The sequence below is a fragment of the Aythya fuligula genome, chromosome 14 (genome assembly GCF_009819795.1).
Source record: "Aythya fuligula isolate bAytFul2 chromosome 14, bAytFul2.pri, whole genome shotgun sequence".
Lineage (NCBI taxonomy): Eukaryota > Metazoa > Chordata > Aves > Anseriformes > Anatidae > Aythya > Aythya fuligula.
The window spans coordinates 19,695,479-19,714,785 of NC_045572.1; the positions used below are offsets into that span (position 1 = coordinate 19,695,479).

A 19,307-nucleotide genomic window follows, 5' to 3' on the forward strand; every position below is an offset into this window, starting at 1 on the left:
AGAAGCAATAAACCTAACATCATTTCCTGAAATGGACAAATGCTCTGCTTACTAAACTGGGCATAGTAAGTCTAGTAAGACTAGGCATAGTATATGCACAAGTGAAGAATTTGACCCAGCAAACGAGAGACATAGAGAATGAGATTGCAGCATGTCACCTCAGCGTAATGCATAGGGCAGTATCACAACGCAAAGGTTGTAACAATGCATCCCATTATATTTTTCCTTACAAAAGGTCAAATTAATCTTTTAAAACATATACCTCTCTATGTTTCTAGCCTATAAGATACTCAGCACCTTATATATATATATACATTTATACATATTCACAGAAAAAAAAAAATAGAAACAGGCTACAAATGACTATTCAATGCCACAAAAAAAAAAAAAAAAAAAAAAAAAAAAAAAAAAAAAAAAAAAGCAGCCCAAATGCAAGACCTAGATTTGTCTTAAGTAGCCATAATGAAGTGAAGGACAGCATCCAGTAATTTAAGAATAAATTGCACATCAGCCCAAGTGGCATGTTTCATCGGTTAATGACTGGAAAAAAAAGACGTGTTGCACATACAAAGAGATGCAGCTTGTGGGGTCTCTGTATGCAGAGGAGCATGTATTCATACACACATCCACAAATACACCAACCCTGAGAGTCCAAGACGTGTACAGGTGCCTTTCTGAAAAGGCTTGCTCAGAAAGAAGCCTTATGCAATACCGTTTATACAAACAAATGGAATAGTTAAAGATGCATCGCGAGTAAAAATAAACCAGGGGAGTGCCTTTACAGCTGCTCTGCGCTCAGCTGCGCTTACTGCCCACCCGCAGATGCCATCTCACTGAGGCCCAGCCCAGGCTCTGCTGGCTGTGACTCTCCGCGCATCAAATTCAGCCCTGGAAAAATTCCTTCCGCTGCAAGCAGAATCACGCCCAGCACGCCGCGCTATGCAGTGAGGAAGGCAAGACAATGACCAACCTGGCACACAATGGTGCAGGACGGGAGAGCGGCAGAGGTGGATCTCGGCACGGCTGCCGGCGGCATCCCGCCACACCTCTCCCTCTGCCTGCTCTCCACCATCTCCATCTCTGCCTCCTCTCCTCTGCATCGTCTCCGCCTGCCTCCTCCCCATCACCTCGGCCTCCGTCTCACCGCCATCGCACCGCACCGCACCGCGCCGCCCCGGCCCGGCCCCGCTCCGCCGCCCTCGCCCCGGCCCCCGCAGCCGGCCGAAGTCATTGTTCCGGCGGCGGGGGAGCGGGCAGCCCCTGCGCGGGGCCCGGCGCCCCTCCGGGAGGCCGCCGCTGCTCACCGTGCCGCGGCCCGGGGAGGATGCTGAGCGGCGAGGCACGGGCGCGGCGCATCCATCTTCCCGCTGCCGCGGCGGCTCCAGCGCCCAGCCCCGGCCGCTGCCGGCCTCCTGCGCGCCGACGCTGAGGGCGGGCGCCCGCCCCGCCGCCTCCCCGCGGCGGAGGCCTGCGCTGCCGGGCCGGGGTCTGCGGCAGGCACCGCCCCGCCGCCGCCGCCGCCGCCGCCGCCGCCGCCGCCGCCGCAGCGCCGCGCGCCCGCCGCCATGGCAACGCCGCGGCAGAAGGGGCGCGGGGCCGCGGGCCCCGGCGAGCGCCGGCGGAGGAGCCGCGGGAGCGGCCCCGAGGGGAGGAAGCGGCGGAGCGGCGGGAAGGGGCTGCGGCGGCGCCCGCCGCGGCCGAGCGGCCCCGCGCCGGCAGCAGGGCGCGGGCCGGGGGCTCCCTGGCGGAGCGGGCCCCGCAGCCGGCTGCTTGGGCCGCGCGGGGCCGCGCGCAACCGGCCCGGCGGGGCAGCGTCCGCGCCGCGCCGCGGGCTCGGCGGGGGCGGGCGGCCGCGCTCGGAGCCCCCCGCTGCAGCCTCCCCCCGCGGAACGGCGCCGCGGGCTGGGAAGCCGCCCAACGGCAGGCACCGGCAGCCTGCCCGCGGGGGGGTGCGGCGGGCGGGCACGAACCTCGGCGGTACCGCGTTCCGGCCCAGGCTGACATAACGGGAACTGTCCGCACGCCCGAATAAGCCGCCCGCTCTCCTGCTTCTGTGTGCGGTCCAAGCCTCGGTGAGGCAGTCGTGAGAGCAACGGGCGCGGAAGCACATCCTCCTCGGTTTCTTCAGGTGCTTCCTCGTCTCCATCCTTCCGGATACTGACAGGGGTATCCCTGAAAGAGGTCGGTAGGCTACTGCTAGTAAACGCATCAAGAATTCCAGTCGTTATCCTCTTGGCGCTTTACACAGAAGACAAACGTGGCTGCTAAGCCTGGTCAGATAAAGCATCAGCTTTTCTGCAAAAACAGGCTTTTCTTTTTGTGGGCCAACTGAAGACAAACACGCTTGGATTGGTCTGTTTGTTTTTGCTAAGCACACCAACGCGCAGGAAACAAAGATGTTTGAAAACTAGAAGATGGCTTAGTTGGCTACTGGATTTGCAGATTATCTCCACTCTATGAAGCAGCTTCCTGGTGAATCAGTGACAAAATAAGAAAAAAAATAGTGACAAAGACACTGAACTTTGAGTCATCCACCCTTAGTACCCAATTCCATCAGAGCTCCTACTATCCAGCTGCCAATCCTTACTTTAAGTGTCAGTGTTTCCAACTTCTACCATGAAATCCTTCAGGAAGAAAAAAGGAAAAAACAGCACTAGAAACATGGAAACAAAGGTCTCAGAGTAAAGAGGCAGGCAGCGTATGCCCAGCTGATGGCAGAGCAGTCAGTCCCAGCTTCAGCTTCCTCACTCTGAAGTGGTGGCATTTAATTTTCCTCAGAGCAGGGCAACAGGTTCAGTGATTTTTTTCCTTTAATTCAGTGGGATCTGTAACATGATACTAAAGACACGAGCATTAGATGCATATAGTTTAGCATTACACTTACCAAATAATGCAATAAGCTCCTCAGTTCAACCTCACATGAACTATGTCCTCACACACCTGAGCTTGACTCAAAAGGAAAAGCACTTGCCATATGACAAACTCTAAGAGATCTAAGTGGAAGATGCTATAAACAGGCTTTACAGAATTAGTGTTTTCATAAGAAATTCCCCAGGGGCAGTTAACACATACAGTGGCTGAAGAAAACTTCAATGCCCAAAATAAAGCAAAGTCCCATTTAAAAAGTTTTAAAAGCTGCTGCCTGATTATGTCTAGCATAAATGTTTGATTTTTCATGACTTTTTTTTTATTGAATATATAGCTCTGGAAATGGCCTTTTTAAAGACTAGTACAGTGGTTGTACTAGATAAATGGAAGGTCTGAAGTATATGGAAAAGGGAAAAAACTACTACAAACATTATAAAGGTGTATAAAGCAGCATGACTCCTCTGGGCCCGCAAGCACAGAGTCTACAAAATTAGCCTAACAGGATCTGGCAGGCTCCATAGTGTCCTATGGGCTCCTGCGGCAAACAGCAAAATAACTTCAAAATAGTCCCCTTCTGTCTGTGGGCTTCTTAGGAGGCAAGGCTGCAGTATTGCCCATTCTTGCTGCTCCACAGGCCTGAAACGGAGGTACAGGTGATATGGAAGTGACACCCAGGACTGTCACAGCTGCTCTATCCCCATTCTCTCACTCTGGCTGGAGGTCAGAGACATTGTCTAGTGTACTGTTCTCCTAAGAAATACCAGTGTATCAAGGCAAGCCAAGACTATGGATCTAAACTTCTCCAAGGCAGGAAAGGCAGCCTGGTCTGATGAGCCCACATCCTACCCTCATTTTACAGGGTTGCTCATGCTTTACATCCTAACACTTGAAGCTGAACACCAAGACACAAAATGGCTTGTTTTACAGGGTGATCCCCCAAATGAGGATAAATTGAAGAGATATAGTTAGACCTACTAATAGTATTGCTGATTTCAGTAACAACCTTTCAAGCATGTTAAGCACAGTACTTGAGGAGAGATGAACAGTTCAGTACTATGACTGAACAAGGACAAAAACAATGTAGAAGGAAGATTGTGCAAGTCAGTACTGCAGAACACTCATACCTATTTAGAAACCAGTTTATTTCCAAAATGTAATCCTATGATGCATGACTTTAAGTTGTAGATGTGACTGATGTTAAAAACCAGTATCTCCTTTAGAGATCTATGAATATAGTAACAGAATAAAATGCAAATATTTCCATGCAGATGCTCACAAAGTATCAAGAAACAAACAGTAATAGCTCTACATAATCACGATCATTCCTCAAAAGCATGTAGAGTTTGAAAGTTGCTCTTCAATGCCTCCTGTATTATAATACTTTCCAAGGTAATAATTATTTATGATAAATATAAAGCTTATTTCTTTTACCAGAAGGGAAAGACAGAACTAGCACATTTGTTCTGCTGCATGAGTTGTGTAACATACATTAAACTTGCTGTTTAGGTGGCACAAGAACTGATCATTAATTGTTGCTAGAAACTACTGATTTTCCTTATGTCACCAATGTTTGCAACTTGGACGCTTTAATGCTACGTATTATACTAGAAAACTAGTAGACTGGCTTGGGATTCTAAACATACTGATAGGCCATATTCCAAAACAAGGAAGTCCCATTGAATTTTCAGGCTTAAGACAGTAACCTCTACCTATATGTAGTTTATGCCTTATTTTTAAGGAATCACTCCCACCTTGCACAACTAATGTCATTATCACCAAGGATTTTCATATTTCCAGAACTGGCATAGCATAGCAGACATATCAATCAGAACATCTTCACCAAATACAAGTTTCTGAACTTGGCAATAAGTGCCATTATCTCTGTTAGGGATAAGGGAGACAAAATGATGAGCTCAGTTCTTTCCGGGCTGTTTAGTATCCTCACAACCAAACTTAGACATTAATTCCGCAACTCTACAGCACCTTTTGTAAGTAAGTATTTAAAATACATGGATCTGGAAGAAATATCCTCCACATCAAGAGAAACCAAGATTACTAATCTTCCTGGTGTTGAAAGCCTTCTAGAAACTCAGCAAGCATCGTATCAGCTCGGTGCAATCCTAGTATTCAGATCTGGTGTCTGTAAATTAATCCTTATAGGCAGACTCCCACAGTGACAACCAGACAGTGAATTTAATGCAGGACCTTAGTAAGCACCAGAGATTGGACAATCCTCATTAAAAGACAGTCAGTTGAAACTTGTGAAAATTTCCTTGTAAGGAAATCTTCAAACAATTACAAAATACATTGGAGATTGCACTGTTCGATAGCCCTGAGGAAACTGGAGCCTGTTTAGCAAGGAAAAAGAACATTTGCAGATTATTCATAACATATATTCATAGTCAAAAATGTACACAAGTCTCAAGTACTTTTAAAAATACCTCCAGGTCATATCAAGTTTACAAGGTGAAACTGAATAGAACTGAAAGATTCAGTTGAAGTCGTTCAAGGTCATCAATCAAACTGATACCCTGAACTGTTGGTTGTTCTTCACTTCTCAAAGCAACATGACATTCCTCCCATGCAGGTAAAACACAAACACTGTTTTTGAAGGGTACTAACTGTCAATGAGCAAGACGATTCAAGTCAAAGTCAGCAGGGTTATTAACTTCTATCCTTCATTACATTAGTGAAAGTGTGAACAAACCACATACACATGTAAGGATATCTGTGTAACAGCTACTGAGTGTAAAAGACAGGACAATAAACATGAAATGCAGCAAAAGAAGCACACGTATTTAAAACCTCCTGACAGATAATCATGGTTAGCGCTCTAAGACATAGGTTGACTGGCCATTAAAGGAACCACCAAAGCGTAACTCTGAAGAGATTCAATCAGGAGTTTTGTAACCAGTAAGACTGGTTTCAGTTATCAGGAAGGGTCTCACAGGCAAGAGCAAATTTATGTTAAGATGTCTGAAGGGGATTGCAGGACCACATGAAATGTATCATAGAATGTCTAAGGGAACAACCACAGATCAAGTGAGGGGGGTGAAGATAGGCCAGGAAGCAACAAGTATGGGAAAATGGAAGGGAGTAACTGTGTTGGGAATGGGGAGAAGAAGCTAACAACTGCAAGCAAGCAGGCTGCTGATCAGTAAGCTTTGTCTAACTGAGCCTTGCATCCCATCACCACAGTGTTCTACACTTACTAAACCCTAGGGCAACCTGTCTTCTGCACTGGATGCATTTGTGTGCATGTGTGTGCAATAATTCCAATAGCAATCTCAAGTGGGACTAGCTGGCAAGTTGGAGAAAACCAGAATCTGTAGAGATCCTAGTTCCAGGGTTGAGACGGAACAAAAGCTTAAAGGTCTAGATATGGATACTGAAGACACCTAAGGTCTTGGCCAGGGACTGAAGAGAACAGAGAATGTGCATGAGACACTGAAAGCAAATATGTATGTTCCACTAGTAAATTGATAAACCAGCAAGTAGGAAGAGGATCGGGCCATTTCTATGGTTTGTGACTTAAGCAAGTGCATCTCTAAAGGCACTATCCTCTTATTGGCTTTAAACCATTCGTTTACGGTCATATCTGTACTACATGGGATATGCATACATCTTTGATAATCACTTAGCCTTACCATTGGCTGGATGCATGAAGAGGGACAAGCATTACCCTGGTATTCAGCAGACTTGGAAGAAAGGAACCCCCCGCATCACACCATCCGCCACATTTGGCAGTCCTAAAATGATGGTTCATCCAATTTAATTTGCTACAGTACCCATCAAAGCTACATCACAAAATAGCCCAACGACAGTAGCTGAATCGTTTTTTTTTTGTTTGTTTGTTTTTTTTTTAATTGTGCTATCCCACTGGCTATCTTTTCAAAGTCAAAATATCTGTCAAAAATCACAGATAGAACAAACAGCTGTCACTTGTGGCTACTTGAGATTCCTGACACTTCAGTCCTTTAACACAGAAATGCCAACTATATCTAAGTGCCTCATAACACTTTAGTGGAACTTCTGTGTAGTTTGAGACAGGCAAAAGTTCTTAAGCAGCCAGGCAGGTAACAGTTTCTGATGTATGCAGCAACAATACCACTAAGAGGTCATCCAAAGTTCAGTAAAGACCAGAGTCAACAGGGTGCAGTCAAACTTCTAATACATTTTAACTCAAGCAGACAATTTCTTCCCAGTCCCTCAGTTAGTAGTCCAGTATATTAGAACACATCTGCCCACTGACTGGAATGACTTTGTGAGAAGTACGGCAGATGCTCACATCTCAGCATAGGCACTTTCACGTAGGCTGCATCTTTGCCTGTTTGGACACATCTTTCTTCAGCTGTGGACTCTGGTAACTCCTAACCCTTCACATGAAGGCAACGTTGAATGTAAAAATTTCACCGGAAAGAATTGTGTGGTTGCAAACCCCATCTGCAACATCACATTCAATGCACAAGTTAGAGGTATCAGCATTGTTCAAGGTGTAACAGAAGACAGATTGAGTGGGGAGACACGACGTGTGGGAGTGCTATTAGCTGACAATGATGCAGGGAGGAAAAAGGGAGCAGCAATTTCTGTGGATGAGGTCTCTCCTTGGTTGCGAAGCTGTAAGATTTGTCGCAGAAGGGCCTTTCCTTCTTCTCTAGTCTGGAAAATAATTTGTAAAAAACAAAACAACACATCTATGTATGGATTTTCTCTGGGTCAAACTCAGTATGTAAGCAACCTAAGTTATACCAATTTATCGCTCAGTAAGACTGTCACTCTGAAAAATATAAAAAAGTGTCCTCGGTTCTTTTTCTGCTACTTATCAAGAACAATAATGTGCTACTTTTTTTTTTTTTTTTAATAATCTTTTTACTCATCTGATTTGCATGTTACTTGTGACAGTGGTACCATCAACAACTGCTACTGTCTACATAATCCATCAAAAAGTAGAAAGGAGAAGATACAAATAAGCTGAATTCAGGTTCTTCGTTCCAGACAGCTTTATTAAAGATAGGACACACACCCTGTCTTGTGGCTGTTAGCTACTAGTCTGAAATAAAAATCCAAAATTGCCCCCTTACAAGCTACAGAAAAGCTCAGAACATGGAGTCATATATAGAACTCAAGTGCTGTTGTAACCTCTGTACTGTCTACACATACAAGATGAAAAAACAAGTAACTTTTAACCACTTCCCACCATCAAGATTTTCAGCAGTCTTCAGACTGCAGTCTCAAATTCTTATACTTAGTCAACACAAACCAACGATACTTGATTCGAGTTTACTATCTATACTATATTCCCTGACTTTAGTTAATCACAAGCAGCAGTAGTAATCAGGTATACAAAAACATTCAGAATGAGACTGTTCACGTGCATGACAGACAGTCCTCATTCCTTCAACAAGTGATTTGTCTACTCATACCTACAAGTATAGCCAAGATTAACGTTAGAGATCCCCCAAGACACCAGAGATTGTGCAACTACTCACATCATTGAATGCACAGCATTTCTGAGCACAAGCTGAGGCTTCATCCCAGAGCTTACACTTGAAGTAGTATTGGGCAAGGTAACGGAAGGCAGTGCTGACCTCCAGGTGCTCCACTATCTCCTACAGAAAGGGAGGAAAAACCACCTTTGAGTATCTTCCAAGGTAGCTGTACATCACGTTTACATTTCCTTTTGTTCCCAAGATACCATCTTACCCCACAGGAATAGATATCCTGAATGTATTTGATATAGCACTGAGCAGCCTGTTCAGATTCATTCAGCTGTTCATGCAGCCTAGAAAAGGAGAAAAAATGGGCCACTGGAACAACACTGCATTGCCAAAGACCTTCTTGGTCAATGAGAATGTATCTACTAAGCCTGACCAGAACTAGAGCTAGGTCTTTTCCTTAAGAATTTGCAAGCCATGCATCATGTACTATCCCGCATTGAAAGAAGTGATCTAGCCTGAGAACAGTCACATTATCAGGAAGGAAACCAGTCAGATAACAACTGATAGAAGCACTGCAGATACAACCAAAGCAGGGAATAAGATAGGAAAAGTCTTTTATAACTGGCTATTTCTTCCAGTGCTCCTTCTTCCCCCCTACATCCCAAAAATCTTTGTACAGTAGCTTCACCTCTCACCTGCCTGTTTCTTTCCCCTTCACTTTTCCCCCACCAAAAAATGATGCTAACATCAGTGTTCACATTTATTTCACATTAGACACTTCTCTAATGTCACATCCATATATTAGGAAGAAAATGGGGTAAAAATCGATCTACAATTTTTTATAGCATCTAGGACCACAAATTGCTTGGATTAGTTTAAGTTTCACTGCAAGACGTACAATTACTAGTACTAAAATCACCCTAGGATTTGGAAATCCCTTGCAACCCCTATTATCCCGTCATTTCCTCTGTAGCTGTTCTGAGGGAAAATTAAAGCTAAAGTTGGACACCAGAGAGTGTGCAGTTGCTGTAAACCTTCTAAAGATAGTAGTTATTATGCATCTTCAAAAATAATAGTACCTAATGGCAATTCCACTTGTTTTCAATTATCACTAGGTATAAAAGTGCTTTAGTTGCATTTAACAACGTTTTTGACAGTTCAGTACTAATACATACTCACTTTGCTAGTTTCACCAATGCCATTTTCTCCACATCTCCCACAGCGTAAGCTCTCCAATAGCACTGTCAAAGAACAGTCAGTCAAGCACACAAGAAAAATGACTCAGGCAAGCAACTTAGAAACAGAAAATTGCACGGCTTTAAAGCAAAAGGACACATATCAGATAAACATCTCTCTTTAACAGCTATTCTAGTTACATCACAGCAGAACTTTGCCTGTTTTAAACTGCAACAGAAAGGGTTTCCATAACCTAACATGCTGCATGCATTTCTGGTAGCTCTAGCCACACAATTTTATTCCATCTCTACCTAGTGTCGAGGGGGACATCCTAATGTTTTACTCCACATGCCAGTCATCACTTACCTTTTTAGCTTCCACCAACTGATTAAGTTTCTCATAGCATTCTCCTAGAGCAACCAGCATACGGGAATCATTAGGTCTGAAAAATAAATAAATAAATAAATAAAAATAAAAATAAAAATAAATGTAGTTTAATGGACAGTCAGCTGATTTCTCAAGGGGCTGCGGGGAGAGAACCTATATCTGCCAGTGTTCTTCGTCTTCTCTTACATAAAATTTCACTTACATTCCTCAGGCATTGGAATAGTGAAGTAGTCTTGGCACCAAACCTTCCAGAATTCAAGAAGCATTTGGACAACATTCTCAGATATATGTTTTGATTTTGGGGTGGTCCTGTGAGGATCCAGAAGTTGGACTTGGTGAATCTTGTGGGTGCCTTTCAACTTGGGATATTCTATGATTGCACCTCAAGTATGTTGTTCAGCTTTGAGCCCCTGCAGGAAAGACACTGCAGCCCTGGAGCATGTCCAGAGAAAGGCTAAGAAGCTGGTGTAGGGTCTGGAACACAAGTCCTGTAATGAGCAGCTGAGGGAATTGGGGTTGTTTGGCCTGGAGAAGAGGAGGCTCAGAGGAGACCTTATTGCTCTCTACAACTACCTGAAAAGAAGTTGTGGGGAGCTGGGGATCAGTCCCTTCTCGCAGACAACTAGCGACAGGACAAGAGGGAATGGCCTCAAGTTTCGCCAGATGATGGAACGATTGGACAAGATGATCTTGGAAGTCTTTACCAACCTTAATGGTTCTATGATTCCTGACCAGTGTTCCTCAGGATATAAGTGACAAAGCCGCTAACAGCTAATGAATACAACTAGAAGAATTTGTAATAGAGAGACTGCACAAATCACATGGCATTGATGCTCTTCCCCCTTCCCCAATTCAGTTCCTGTATGCAAATTCCTCAGCTAGTAGCCACCAGGTCTGGGTGAACACCAATAGACATGGCTATGTTTTCAACTCTACCTGAGCTGGTGGGCCCGTCGGTAGTAATAGAGACAGTAAAATGGCATTTTGAGGATTTCGTAGGTTTGCCCCAAGCCATACCAGGCTCTGTAATCCCTTTTATTCACCTCTATGGCATGTCTGTCAAAGAAAAGGAGACAAATTAGTCAGAAAGCATTTATAATCAGAAACATGACAGAGTTAAGCAAAAGACAACAAAAAAAAAAAGAGATCTAATCCAACTCAAATGTGTGCAAACTCAAACACTGTTTTGTATGGCACATGAGTGATACCTATAAGCCTGGATAGCTGCAGATGTGTTCTTCATTTCCATGTATTCATGTCCCATAAGTGTCCAAGCTCCCAGATAACGAGGATTCAGTTTCAAAGCCCTCTGGAAATAGAGTGCTGCTTTTTCATGCTGGCTACGTAAGCTATAGTAATTTCCTAAAGCAAAAATCACAGTATTTAAATAAATAGGAAAAAAAACAGCAGAGAAGTAAAAAAAAAAATAGATGGAAGAAGTATTATCTATTACCTCCTAACTCAGATTCTAAGAAGAGACATATTAAAGGTCTCTGACTCAACCCTCAAGAGACCTAATGGCAGTCTGTTCTCCAGTGTTCTGATCAAATGCTTCTCCGGTTGTACCAATCAGTTAAGATCTCATCTATCTGTGTTGAAACTTACGTCATGATCTAATAAGCAGATTTCCTAGACCTGACACACAATTGTTTCTGTTGTAGTTTCAGGACTATAAATAAAGGCATTATCAGCTACATAGACCTTCATAATGTTTTCTTCAACTACTTTTTGCACTGATAGTATTACAGCAGTTCTTTCAGAGAGAAATGAGACAAAGGGGTACCCTCATTCTGTACACTTATTAGGCTGCCTGAAATTACATTCAACAAATGTTTTTGATGGCCCTGCTGGTTGATCATCTTCACAAGTGTTAATAAGATTTTCTCCTACAGTCTGCAGACAGCATAGTAAGAACATGTAAAAGGGCTGGCTCTCACCAATTACACAGCAGGTCTCAACACGATACTTGTCTATCTCACAGAGATTGTGAGCCAGGTAGCTCAACTCAGGCTTCATGCTCTAGTGAAACAAAGTGAACGTGATGAGGAAAGGATCATGTTACAGATTCAGACAATGAAAACCTAAGCAGTTGACAATGCACAGATCATATTATTTCAAGGAGTTGTGGAGCAGAAAACAGAAGCTGAGTGCTTATATTCAGAGAAGCTAGATAACAGCAGCTGCTTCACCAGTGTTTAACTTACCTCTGATAAAAAGCCTCATGATGGACATGGAATAGAAAGGGTGCTTACCCTGACATACAGCAAGTTGGAGAAAGTGTCCATGTTTTCTATCCTGTAAGGATCTTGTTTCCTTAGCTCATTAAAGATGGATAAAGCTTTGTCAATATCTGAAGGAAGAACAGCAGATGTGAGAACAACAACTACAGATGCCATGCTTGTGTTAAGATGCTCATTCTTCTGTGTTATTAAATACCACTGACCTCGGATATTGTGGTAGGCAACTGCAATCTGAGAGATGATGTAGGTGCTTTTGGAAAATCCTGCATCAATGAGACTCTGATACTTCTGCAGAGCCTCCTCTATCAGCTGCAGCTCTGTATAAATGTGTGCAAGAAAGAATTCTTTCATCCATGTATCTGGCAGGGACAAGAACTTCAACTAGCAAGAAACAAAGAAGAGGAGGAAGAGATGATAATCAGTAGTATTCTAAGAGCCACCTGTGGCAAAGAACCCATTATCTTCCCTCCCATGATTTAGTAGGCAGTCTTGAGGTAGGAGAGTTTCCTGTAATCATGCTTTCTAAGGCCATAACACCAGCTATGAAAGAGCTTTGGTTAAGTCCAAAAATTAATATCAGCTTTGTCCACAGGAAAGGCTAAATAATGCCTTTAAATTAAGAATATTAGAACAAGAAAGGAGCATTAAGACATCCATTCTAAAAAGCAGTAAAATATGGACCATGTAATTCCATTTAGTCACTCCCAATCTATTCTATGATGATTGAAATCAGAACTGAAGCCTTTGCTTTGCCCAATCAGTGAAGAAACAACTGTCTTCAAATCTGGCTTCTGCTTTGGTTACTGGCTTTATTTCTACTTTAAATTCAAGAGTCCTTCAAAAGACTGTACCTTCTTCCCATGTTTGAACATCAATATTAAATTGTTTTGTTGTTTTTTTTTTTTTTTAAATGAGCTAAATGAACAGAACTCTAAATAATCTCACCAAAAATGTATTTCCTGTTCTTCAAAGATCAGTAAGACTCTTCTGTGCCACCTCTCCTTTTTAAAATATGCCATCAGCCAGAATTGACTGAAGAATTACAGGAGTGGTCTCATAAATCCCATGCATAAAGACAAAATAATCAAAGTTCAGTTCATCTCATACATGTGGCTCTATATTCAATGAAGGGAATACCTTTTAGTCTGAGTTAGATTGGCACTTCAGAAGCAAATCTCTCAGTCACCCCCATAAGCACGCTTTATTTCACATCACGAACCTCTATCAGAGTATGCAATCTAGATTCTCTTAGGATAAAGCTAAACTCAAGAGACACACTCCCATTACTAATAGATGTCTAAGCCACAAAAACAGACAACAGCATGTTAAAAGTAATCTCTCCAAGTCATATCCAGTGCAAACAATGGGTCTTCTAAGTCAATTATTTCCAATTACAGATTCAAGACTACTATACTTTACTTGGTAATAGTGAAGGAACAGACTTATTAAAGGCTTACTTGGATGAATGACTGCTTACCAAACCATTTGTATCATTGCAAATAATTTGCATAGTAGTATGTGACAGAAAAAGCACAAACTTTCAGTCATTTGAAAACACTACAAGCAGTGGTTCTACATATAATACCAAGTCACCAAAAGTGCTCAGTAACTGCAGTACTAGATCCAGACAAAAAAGTACCTTAGGAGGATCTGTTTTGTGACACAAAGCAATAATCCAGTGGACAACTATTTCAGAATGTGTGAATCAGCCATTTCTTACACCACCTTGTGTGTGAATGTGAAGGAAATAATCCTGCCTGTATAAAGATTCGCAGGCAACAGTATAGCAAGCAATTGAAGAAAAAGACTTTAACAATATAATTTATGATCTTGGGTTGCCTTCTCGGACACAGCCGCACAGAATAAAGTAGTGGGAAACACCAATCTTTCAGCAACTGAATCATTGGTTACTAAATCAGGTTACAGTCCAGAAATTGTTACCACAACTTGTTATTTCCCAACATTTACCATCTCTTTATCTGTAATCAAGTTGCAAAGTTCCAGCCAGGCACCCCAGTGCAAAGGTAAGACATGAGCAGCTTCAACGAAAACATCTATTGCTTCTTTAACCAGGTCCAGCTTCCGCAACACAACACCATACCTGTGAATCAAGTTAATCAGTCATAAAACCCTGCAGATCCACATAAACATACAGAAACACATTAGAAATACTTGTAGACACATACAGGTAAAGGCCAAACCCATCCAGTTCCCGTGCTTTGTGCTTCTTGCTGAGCTCAACTCTCAGTTCTCGTAGAGCTTCATTTTTCACCTGTCCTTTTTCCAGTGGTCCTGCATGAAGAGCAAGTCAAACAGCAAGCTTTTGTTCAAGTCTTTCCACATTAACTATGAACTCTAGAGTATATTTAGAATCATCACTGACATGACCAGAAAACTTCCCAGCATGTCACTATTGTTTTTTGTTTTAAAAATAAAATCACTTAGTCCAATGATCTGCTTTAACAGAAGAACTGAAAGATGAAAATCTTTAACCTGTCTTAAGCCAACAAAGAGAATGAAAGCAAATTATGTTACAGCCCGCTATTACCCAAATATCAAGGGAAAAGTTATGAAACCAAAATGATTTAAATGAAGATGCATTATTGCAAGATTCATTATATTAACTTGCATTTCTTGACACCAGAGCCTTACCCAAACTATCCACTGTCTCATCATCCTTCTTCTTTTCTCCTGACTGTGGAAAACAGAGGAAAACCGAGATTATTTTACAACAGCATATCCCTTACGTTTGCTGCAGTTCTGGTAGCAGCACGTGAACTGAATTTTCATGAACGTCACAGACAGTTCCAACAAGAACCCTCCCCATTCTCCTCTTCCCCACCCCCACTATATATATGTAAGTTCGGATTTTTAGGCGAACATATGAAACAGTATAGACAAAGAAATAAGGTTTGGCAAATTCCACATGGGGGAAGGAAAGGAAGCAGAGGAGTTCAGTGCTTAAAGGCAATTTTTCTTTCTGTCTTACCAGGTATCTAGAATACATATACAAGAAGTAAGCTTTCTGACTCTTGCAGCCCCGAAGAAAATACGCAGCCCTATCATATTCCTTTAGATCAAAGTAGGACTTGGCTAATGTATAGGCATCCAGATCACGAGCATCCTCCTGCAGGAACACAGAAGAGTTCAAGACCTTAGAAGCTCTGCCATGCTTTATGAAAATCACTTAGTTACAAGCGTATAAATGAAACTGCCCTGAAAGCTAAACAAAAACAAAACAAAAAACACTAGTTTTGTTCATTCTCAAAGGATGAGTTAAGTACCATCCAAAAAGTCTCTCCACTCCCTCATATGATTGGATTCCTAGTTATGACATAATGAATACAGACTGGTTAGAAACATCTAAAGTAAACAGAGTGGTTCTAGGAAATACACAGTGGCAAGTTGACAGACATCAAGAATTTGCTGTTCAACAAGTATGAACAACTAAAAAAAACTACTCAGGAATTCTACATCGGACAGTATTAACATGACAATTTAAATGCAAAGATTTCCTTGGAACCTATGCCTTGAACAATTTCTTGGCAGAAAAGGTTCCGGGAGTTCTGGTACACACCAAGCTGAACATGAGCCAGCAACGTGCCTTTGCCACAAAGAAGGCTAACAGTGTCCTGGGCTGCATTAGGCAAAGTATTGCCAGCAGGTCGAGAAAGGCAATCCTTCCCCTCTACTCAGCACCAGTGAGGCTACTCCTGGAGAACCATGTTTGGTTCCAGGCTCCTGAATGCAGGAGAGACATAGACATACCGGAGAGAGTTCAATGAAGGATCATGAACATGAAGTGACCAGAACATCTCTAATATGAGGAAAAGCTGAGAGAGCTGGGACTGTTTATCGTGGAGGAGAGAAGGCTCAGGGGGATCTCACCAATGTACCTGAATAGAAGGTACAAAGAAGAACGAGACAGGCCCTTCTCAGCGCTGCCCAGTGACAGGACAGGAAGCAACGGGCACAAACTGAAACACAGAAGGCTCTGTCTGAACAACAGGAAGCTCTTCTGTACTGTGTGGGTGATAGAGCACTGGCACAGTTTGCCCAGAGAAGCTGCATTGTCTCCCTCCTTGGAGATACTAAAAAATGCTTCAGCGTGGTCCTGGACAACCTGCTCCAAGTGGCCTTGCTGGAGCAGGGTGGGGTGGGACCAGATGGACCCAGTGGTCACTCCCAACCTAGAACATCCTGTGAAATGCATTTATGACGTGTTACACTGCAGTAACTTAACCCAGCAGGATTATACCTACGAGTTGTACAGGACCACTGTGGAGGCGGGGATGATACAACTTACTTCTCCTGTGTCTTAAGGAGGACGAGTTTACTGGCATAAAATAATTTGTATTACAACAATTTAGTGAAGGTGAAAAAGTCAAAATTAAGTGGCATGATTTCCAGTTTTGCTTACAGAGTCTCTCACTTAGCACAGGGCAAAGTGGGAAAAGGAACGCGCTCGCCTGCAAGGCCTACTCGGGCTCGGCCACCGCAAAAAAAGGAAGGTGGACGGGACCTGCACAGCGCCGCACAAGGATCGGCACTCAGCACTACCTCGTGCACAACGGCTTAAAAAAATAAATAAAGCTCTATCGCATTTTTCCTTAACGGCTTTAGACGGGGCTAAAGACGAGCTCGCGGCTCCCGCCGCGGGAAGGGCCGCAGGGACCGCTCCCGCTCCCGCGGACACGGCGGGCCCGGGGCCGCCCCGCGCGCTGCAGGCGCCGCAGCCCGGTCGCCAGCCCGGTGCCGCGGCCCGCCGGGCCTCCCCCCCCCCCGGCGCGTACCTCCGTGAGCGCAGGCGGCGGCGGCAGCTCGCTCAGCGGCAGCGGCTCCAGGGCGAAGGCCAGCTCGGAGGCCCTGCGTGGAGACAGCCGTTAGCGCGCGGACAGCCGCCGGCGCGGGGCCCGCCCGCCCGCCCGCCCGGCGCGGCGCTCACCACTTGCCGCTGTGCTGCAGGCCGCGCTCGCGGCTGCGCGCGGCCACGCTCAGCAGCTGCTTCTTGATCTCCCGCAGGTCCGAGAAGTCGGCGCCGCACAGCCCCGCCGCCGCCATCCCGCCGGCGCGCGTCCCCGCCAATCGCAGCCCCGCGCACTCCGCGCGCCTCCGCTCCGCAGGCGCCGCTTGGCCACTGGACGGGCTCGGGGAGCCTCGCTCCCAATCCGAGGCGGCTCGCCGAAGCCTCGGCGTCTGACTGGGCAGCTCCCGGCGGCGCCCCGCCCCGCCCCGCCCCGCCCCGCCCGCGGGCGCCGCCCTGCGGCCTGGCGGCGCTGTGCCGCGCTGCGCCCCCCGGCGGCTCGAGGGGGCGGCGCCCCGGGGGCTCCCGTGCGCACTGCTGCGGCCGCAGCCGGGCCCGTTGCTGGGAAGTACCCGCAAAAGCAGGTGCTTTCCAAAGGCTAGGCAAATGTAAGGGTTCAAAATGCCCCTCTACCTTCTGGAGGTGTGGGGTTGCGTATCTCAGCGTCATCCTTCTTTCCCTGTTTTCTGAGTCGTTGTTTTGTTTTGTTTTGTTTTTTAAATTAAGTAGTTTACACCTGACTTTTGCATACTGACAGAACATTGATAAATGTTTGGGGTTTGTCCCTTTCGTCTAAGGTAGATTAATACTATCTTACTTTAACAGGTACCTGTACTGCGACACATTGGCTCATGTCTTTTGAAGCTACAGAGTGAGGAGAAACAAGGATGAGAGAAAACTAGAAGAAAGCCCATTCAGAGAAGTCTGAGGAAGGGTTAGTACAGTAAGAAGACTTCTTGCATGGTCTTACTGAACTTAGCTGCAACTGAAAGTTTCATTCACTTCTGACTCAATGTTTCACATATTTTGAATTTTCCCACTTTATATAATTAAAATTTAGCTGTTTTGGGTCTTAGACTGTTGGTGGCTCTTGTAGGATGAAAGCCAGGGACAAAAGACCAGTCATGATTTTGATACTGTCTCTCACGGTATCCTTCTGGACAAAATATCCAGCATACAGCTAGACAAGTACATTATACAATGGCTGAACAATCAGCTGGCAGATGGGGCTCAAAGGGTTGTACTAAATGGGGTTACATCAGGCTGGCAACCAGTGCCTAGTGGGGCTCCACAGGGCTCAATTTTAGGCCCAGTTCTCTTGAACGTTTTCATAAATGATGTGAATGCAGGAGTCAAGTGCATACTAAGTAAGTTGGCAGATGACACTAAATTAGGAGGAGCTATTGACTCCCTTGAGGGATGAGGGGCCTTGCTGAGAGATCTTGGCAAATTAGAGGGCTGGGCAATCACCAACCTCATGAAGTTTAACAAGACCAAGCACCAGATTCTTCTCCTAGGATGGGGCAACTATGGATATGCATACTGACTGGGGGACAGGCAGCTGGAGAGCAGCCCCACGATAAGGGATCATTGGGCGCTGGTTGATGGCAGGTCGAGTATGAGCCAACAGTGTGTCCTGGCAGCCAGAACGGCCAACCATACCCTGGGATGCATCAGGCATGGTGTTGCTAACCGGTCCAGGGAAGGGATTGCCCCGCTCTGCTGTGCGCTGGTGCGGCCTCACCTCGAGTACTGTGTGCAGATTTGAGCTATTAGAGAGTGTCCAAAGGTGGGCAACAAATATGATGAAGGGCAGGACATATGAGGAGCAGCTGAATCCCTTGATTTGTTCAAGCTAGAGAGGAGGAGATTGAGGGGAGACAACATGGCAACCTACAGCTTCCTCAAGAGGGGAGCAGAGGGGCAGGTGGAGATCTCTTCTCTGTGGTGACAGTGACAGGCCCAAAGTGATCAGCATGGAGCTGTGATAGGGGAGGTTCAGGCTGGGTGGCATTAAGAAAAGGTTCTTCACTGAGAGGGTGGTCAGGCACTGGAACAAGTTCCCCAGGGAAGTGATAACTGCACCAAGCCTGCAGAGTTCAAGAAGCATTTGGACAACGCTTTCAGACTTATGGCTTGTAACTTGAAAACAAGTTGAATCAGTTCTAATACTGGTATCTCGGGGCTGTACTTTTAACACATTTTTTTCCTATTCACTTCAGCCTCTTCAATTTCCCACTGCATTTCTGTTACAATGCTTTGGGGACTTCACTGATATTATGCTAGAATGTAGTTTGGCTCTGTATCTTTTCTATGGTGTTTAATTCAATTTCTGTATTTGGTTCAATTTCAATTTCTGTTTTTGGTTTCAGTTTGGTTTTTGATTCAATTTCT

At 44.7% G+C, this 19,307-nt stretch overlaps 2 protein-coding genes across 3 annotated transcripts in view; both read right to left on the bottom strand.

Annotated features, from left to right (window-relative positions):
• The window catches only part of JAKMIP2 (janus kinase and microtubule interacting protein 2), a 49,595-nt gene extending 47,535 nt beyond the window's left edge, over positions 1-2,060 (bottom strand). The window contains exon 1 of one of the 2 annotated variants that reach the window (XM_032196811.1): positions 1,971-2,060. The gene's annotated coding sequence lies outside the window, so the exon portion shown is untranslated. Of the gene's footprint in view, positions 1-1,304; positions 1,436-1,970 lie in introns of those variants that run through there. The other variant, XM_032196810.1, reaches the window with a different exon arrangement.
• A 1,931-nt stretch (positions 2,061-3,991) lies between these two features.
• CDC23 (cell division cycle 23) lies at positions 3,992-17,170 on the bottom strand. Its single transcript, XM_032196812.1, has 16 exons — positions 17,055-17,170; positions 16,903-16,975; positions 15,099-15,236; positions 14,762-14,804; positions 14,296-14,401; positions 14,078-14,210; positions 12,313-12,490; positions 12,122-12,219; positions 11,807-11,888; positions 11,078-11,231; positions 10,806-10,925; positions 9,849-9,924; positions 9,486-9,547; positions 8,572-8,650; positions 8,358-8,477; positions 3,992-7,527 (listed from the first exon to the last, which is right to left on the bottom strand). Exons 1-16 carry the CDS (start codon positions 17,168-17,170, stop codon positions 7,357-7,359), a joined length of 1,749 nt encoding a protein of 582 aa, XP_032052703.1. The 3' UTR covers positions 3,992-7,356.
• Between the last annotated feature and the right edge of the window lie 2,137 nt (positions 17,171-19,307).

Coding starts and splice junctions, on each gene's coding strand:
- CDC23 (XM_032196812.1), bottom strand. CDS start 17,170: ATGGCGGCGGCGGGGCTGTGCGGCGCCGACTTCTCGGACCTGCGGGAG. Junction 14,211..14,295: donor GATGGGTTTGGCCTTTACCT/GTATGTGTCTAC, acceptor CTTGATTCACAG/GTATGGTGTTGTGTTGCGGA. Junction 7,528..8,357: donor AATGCTGTGCATTCAATGAT/GTGAGTAGTTGC, acceptor ATTATTTTCCAG/ACTAGAGAAGAAGGAAAGGC.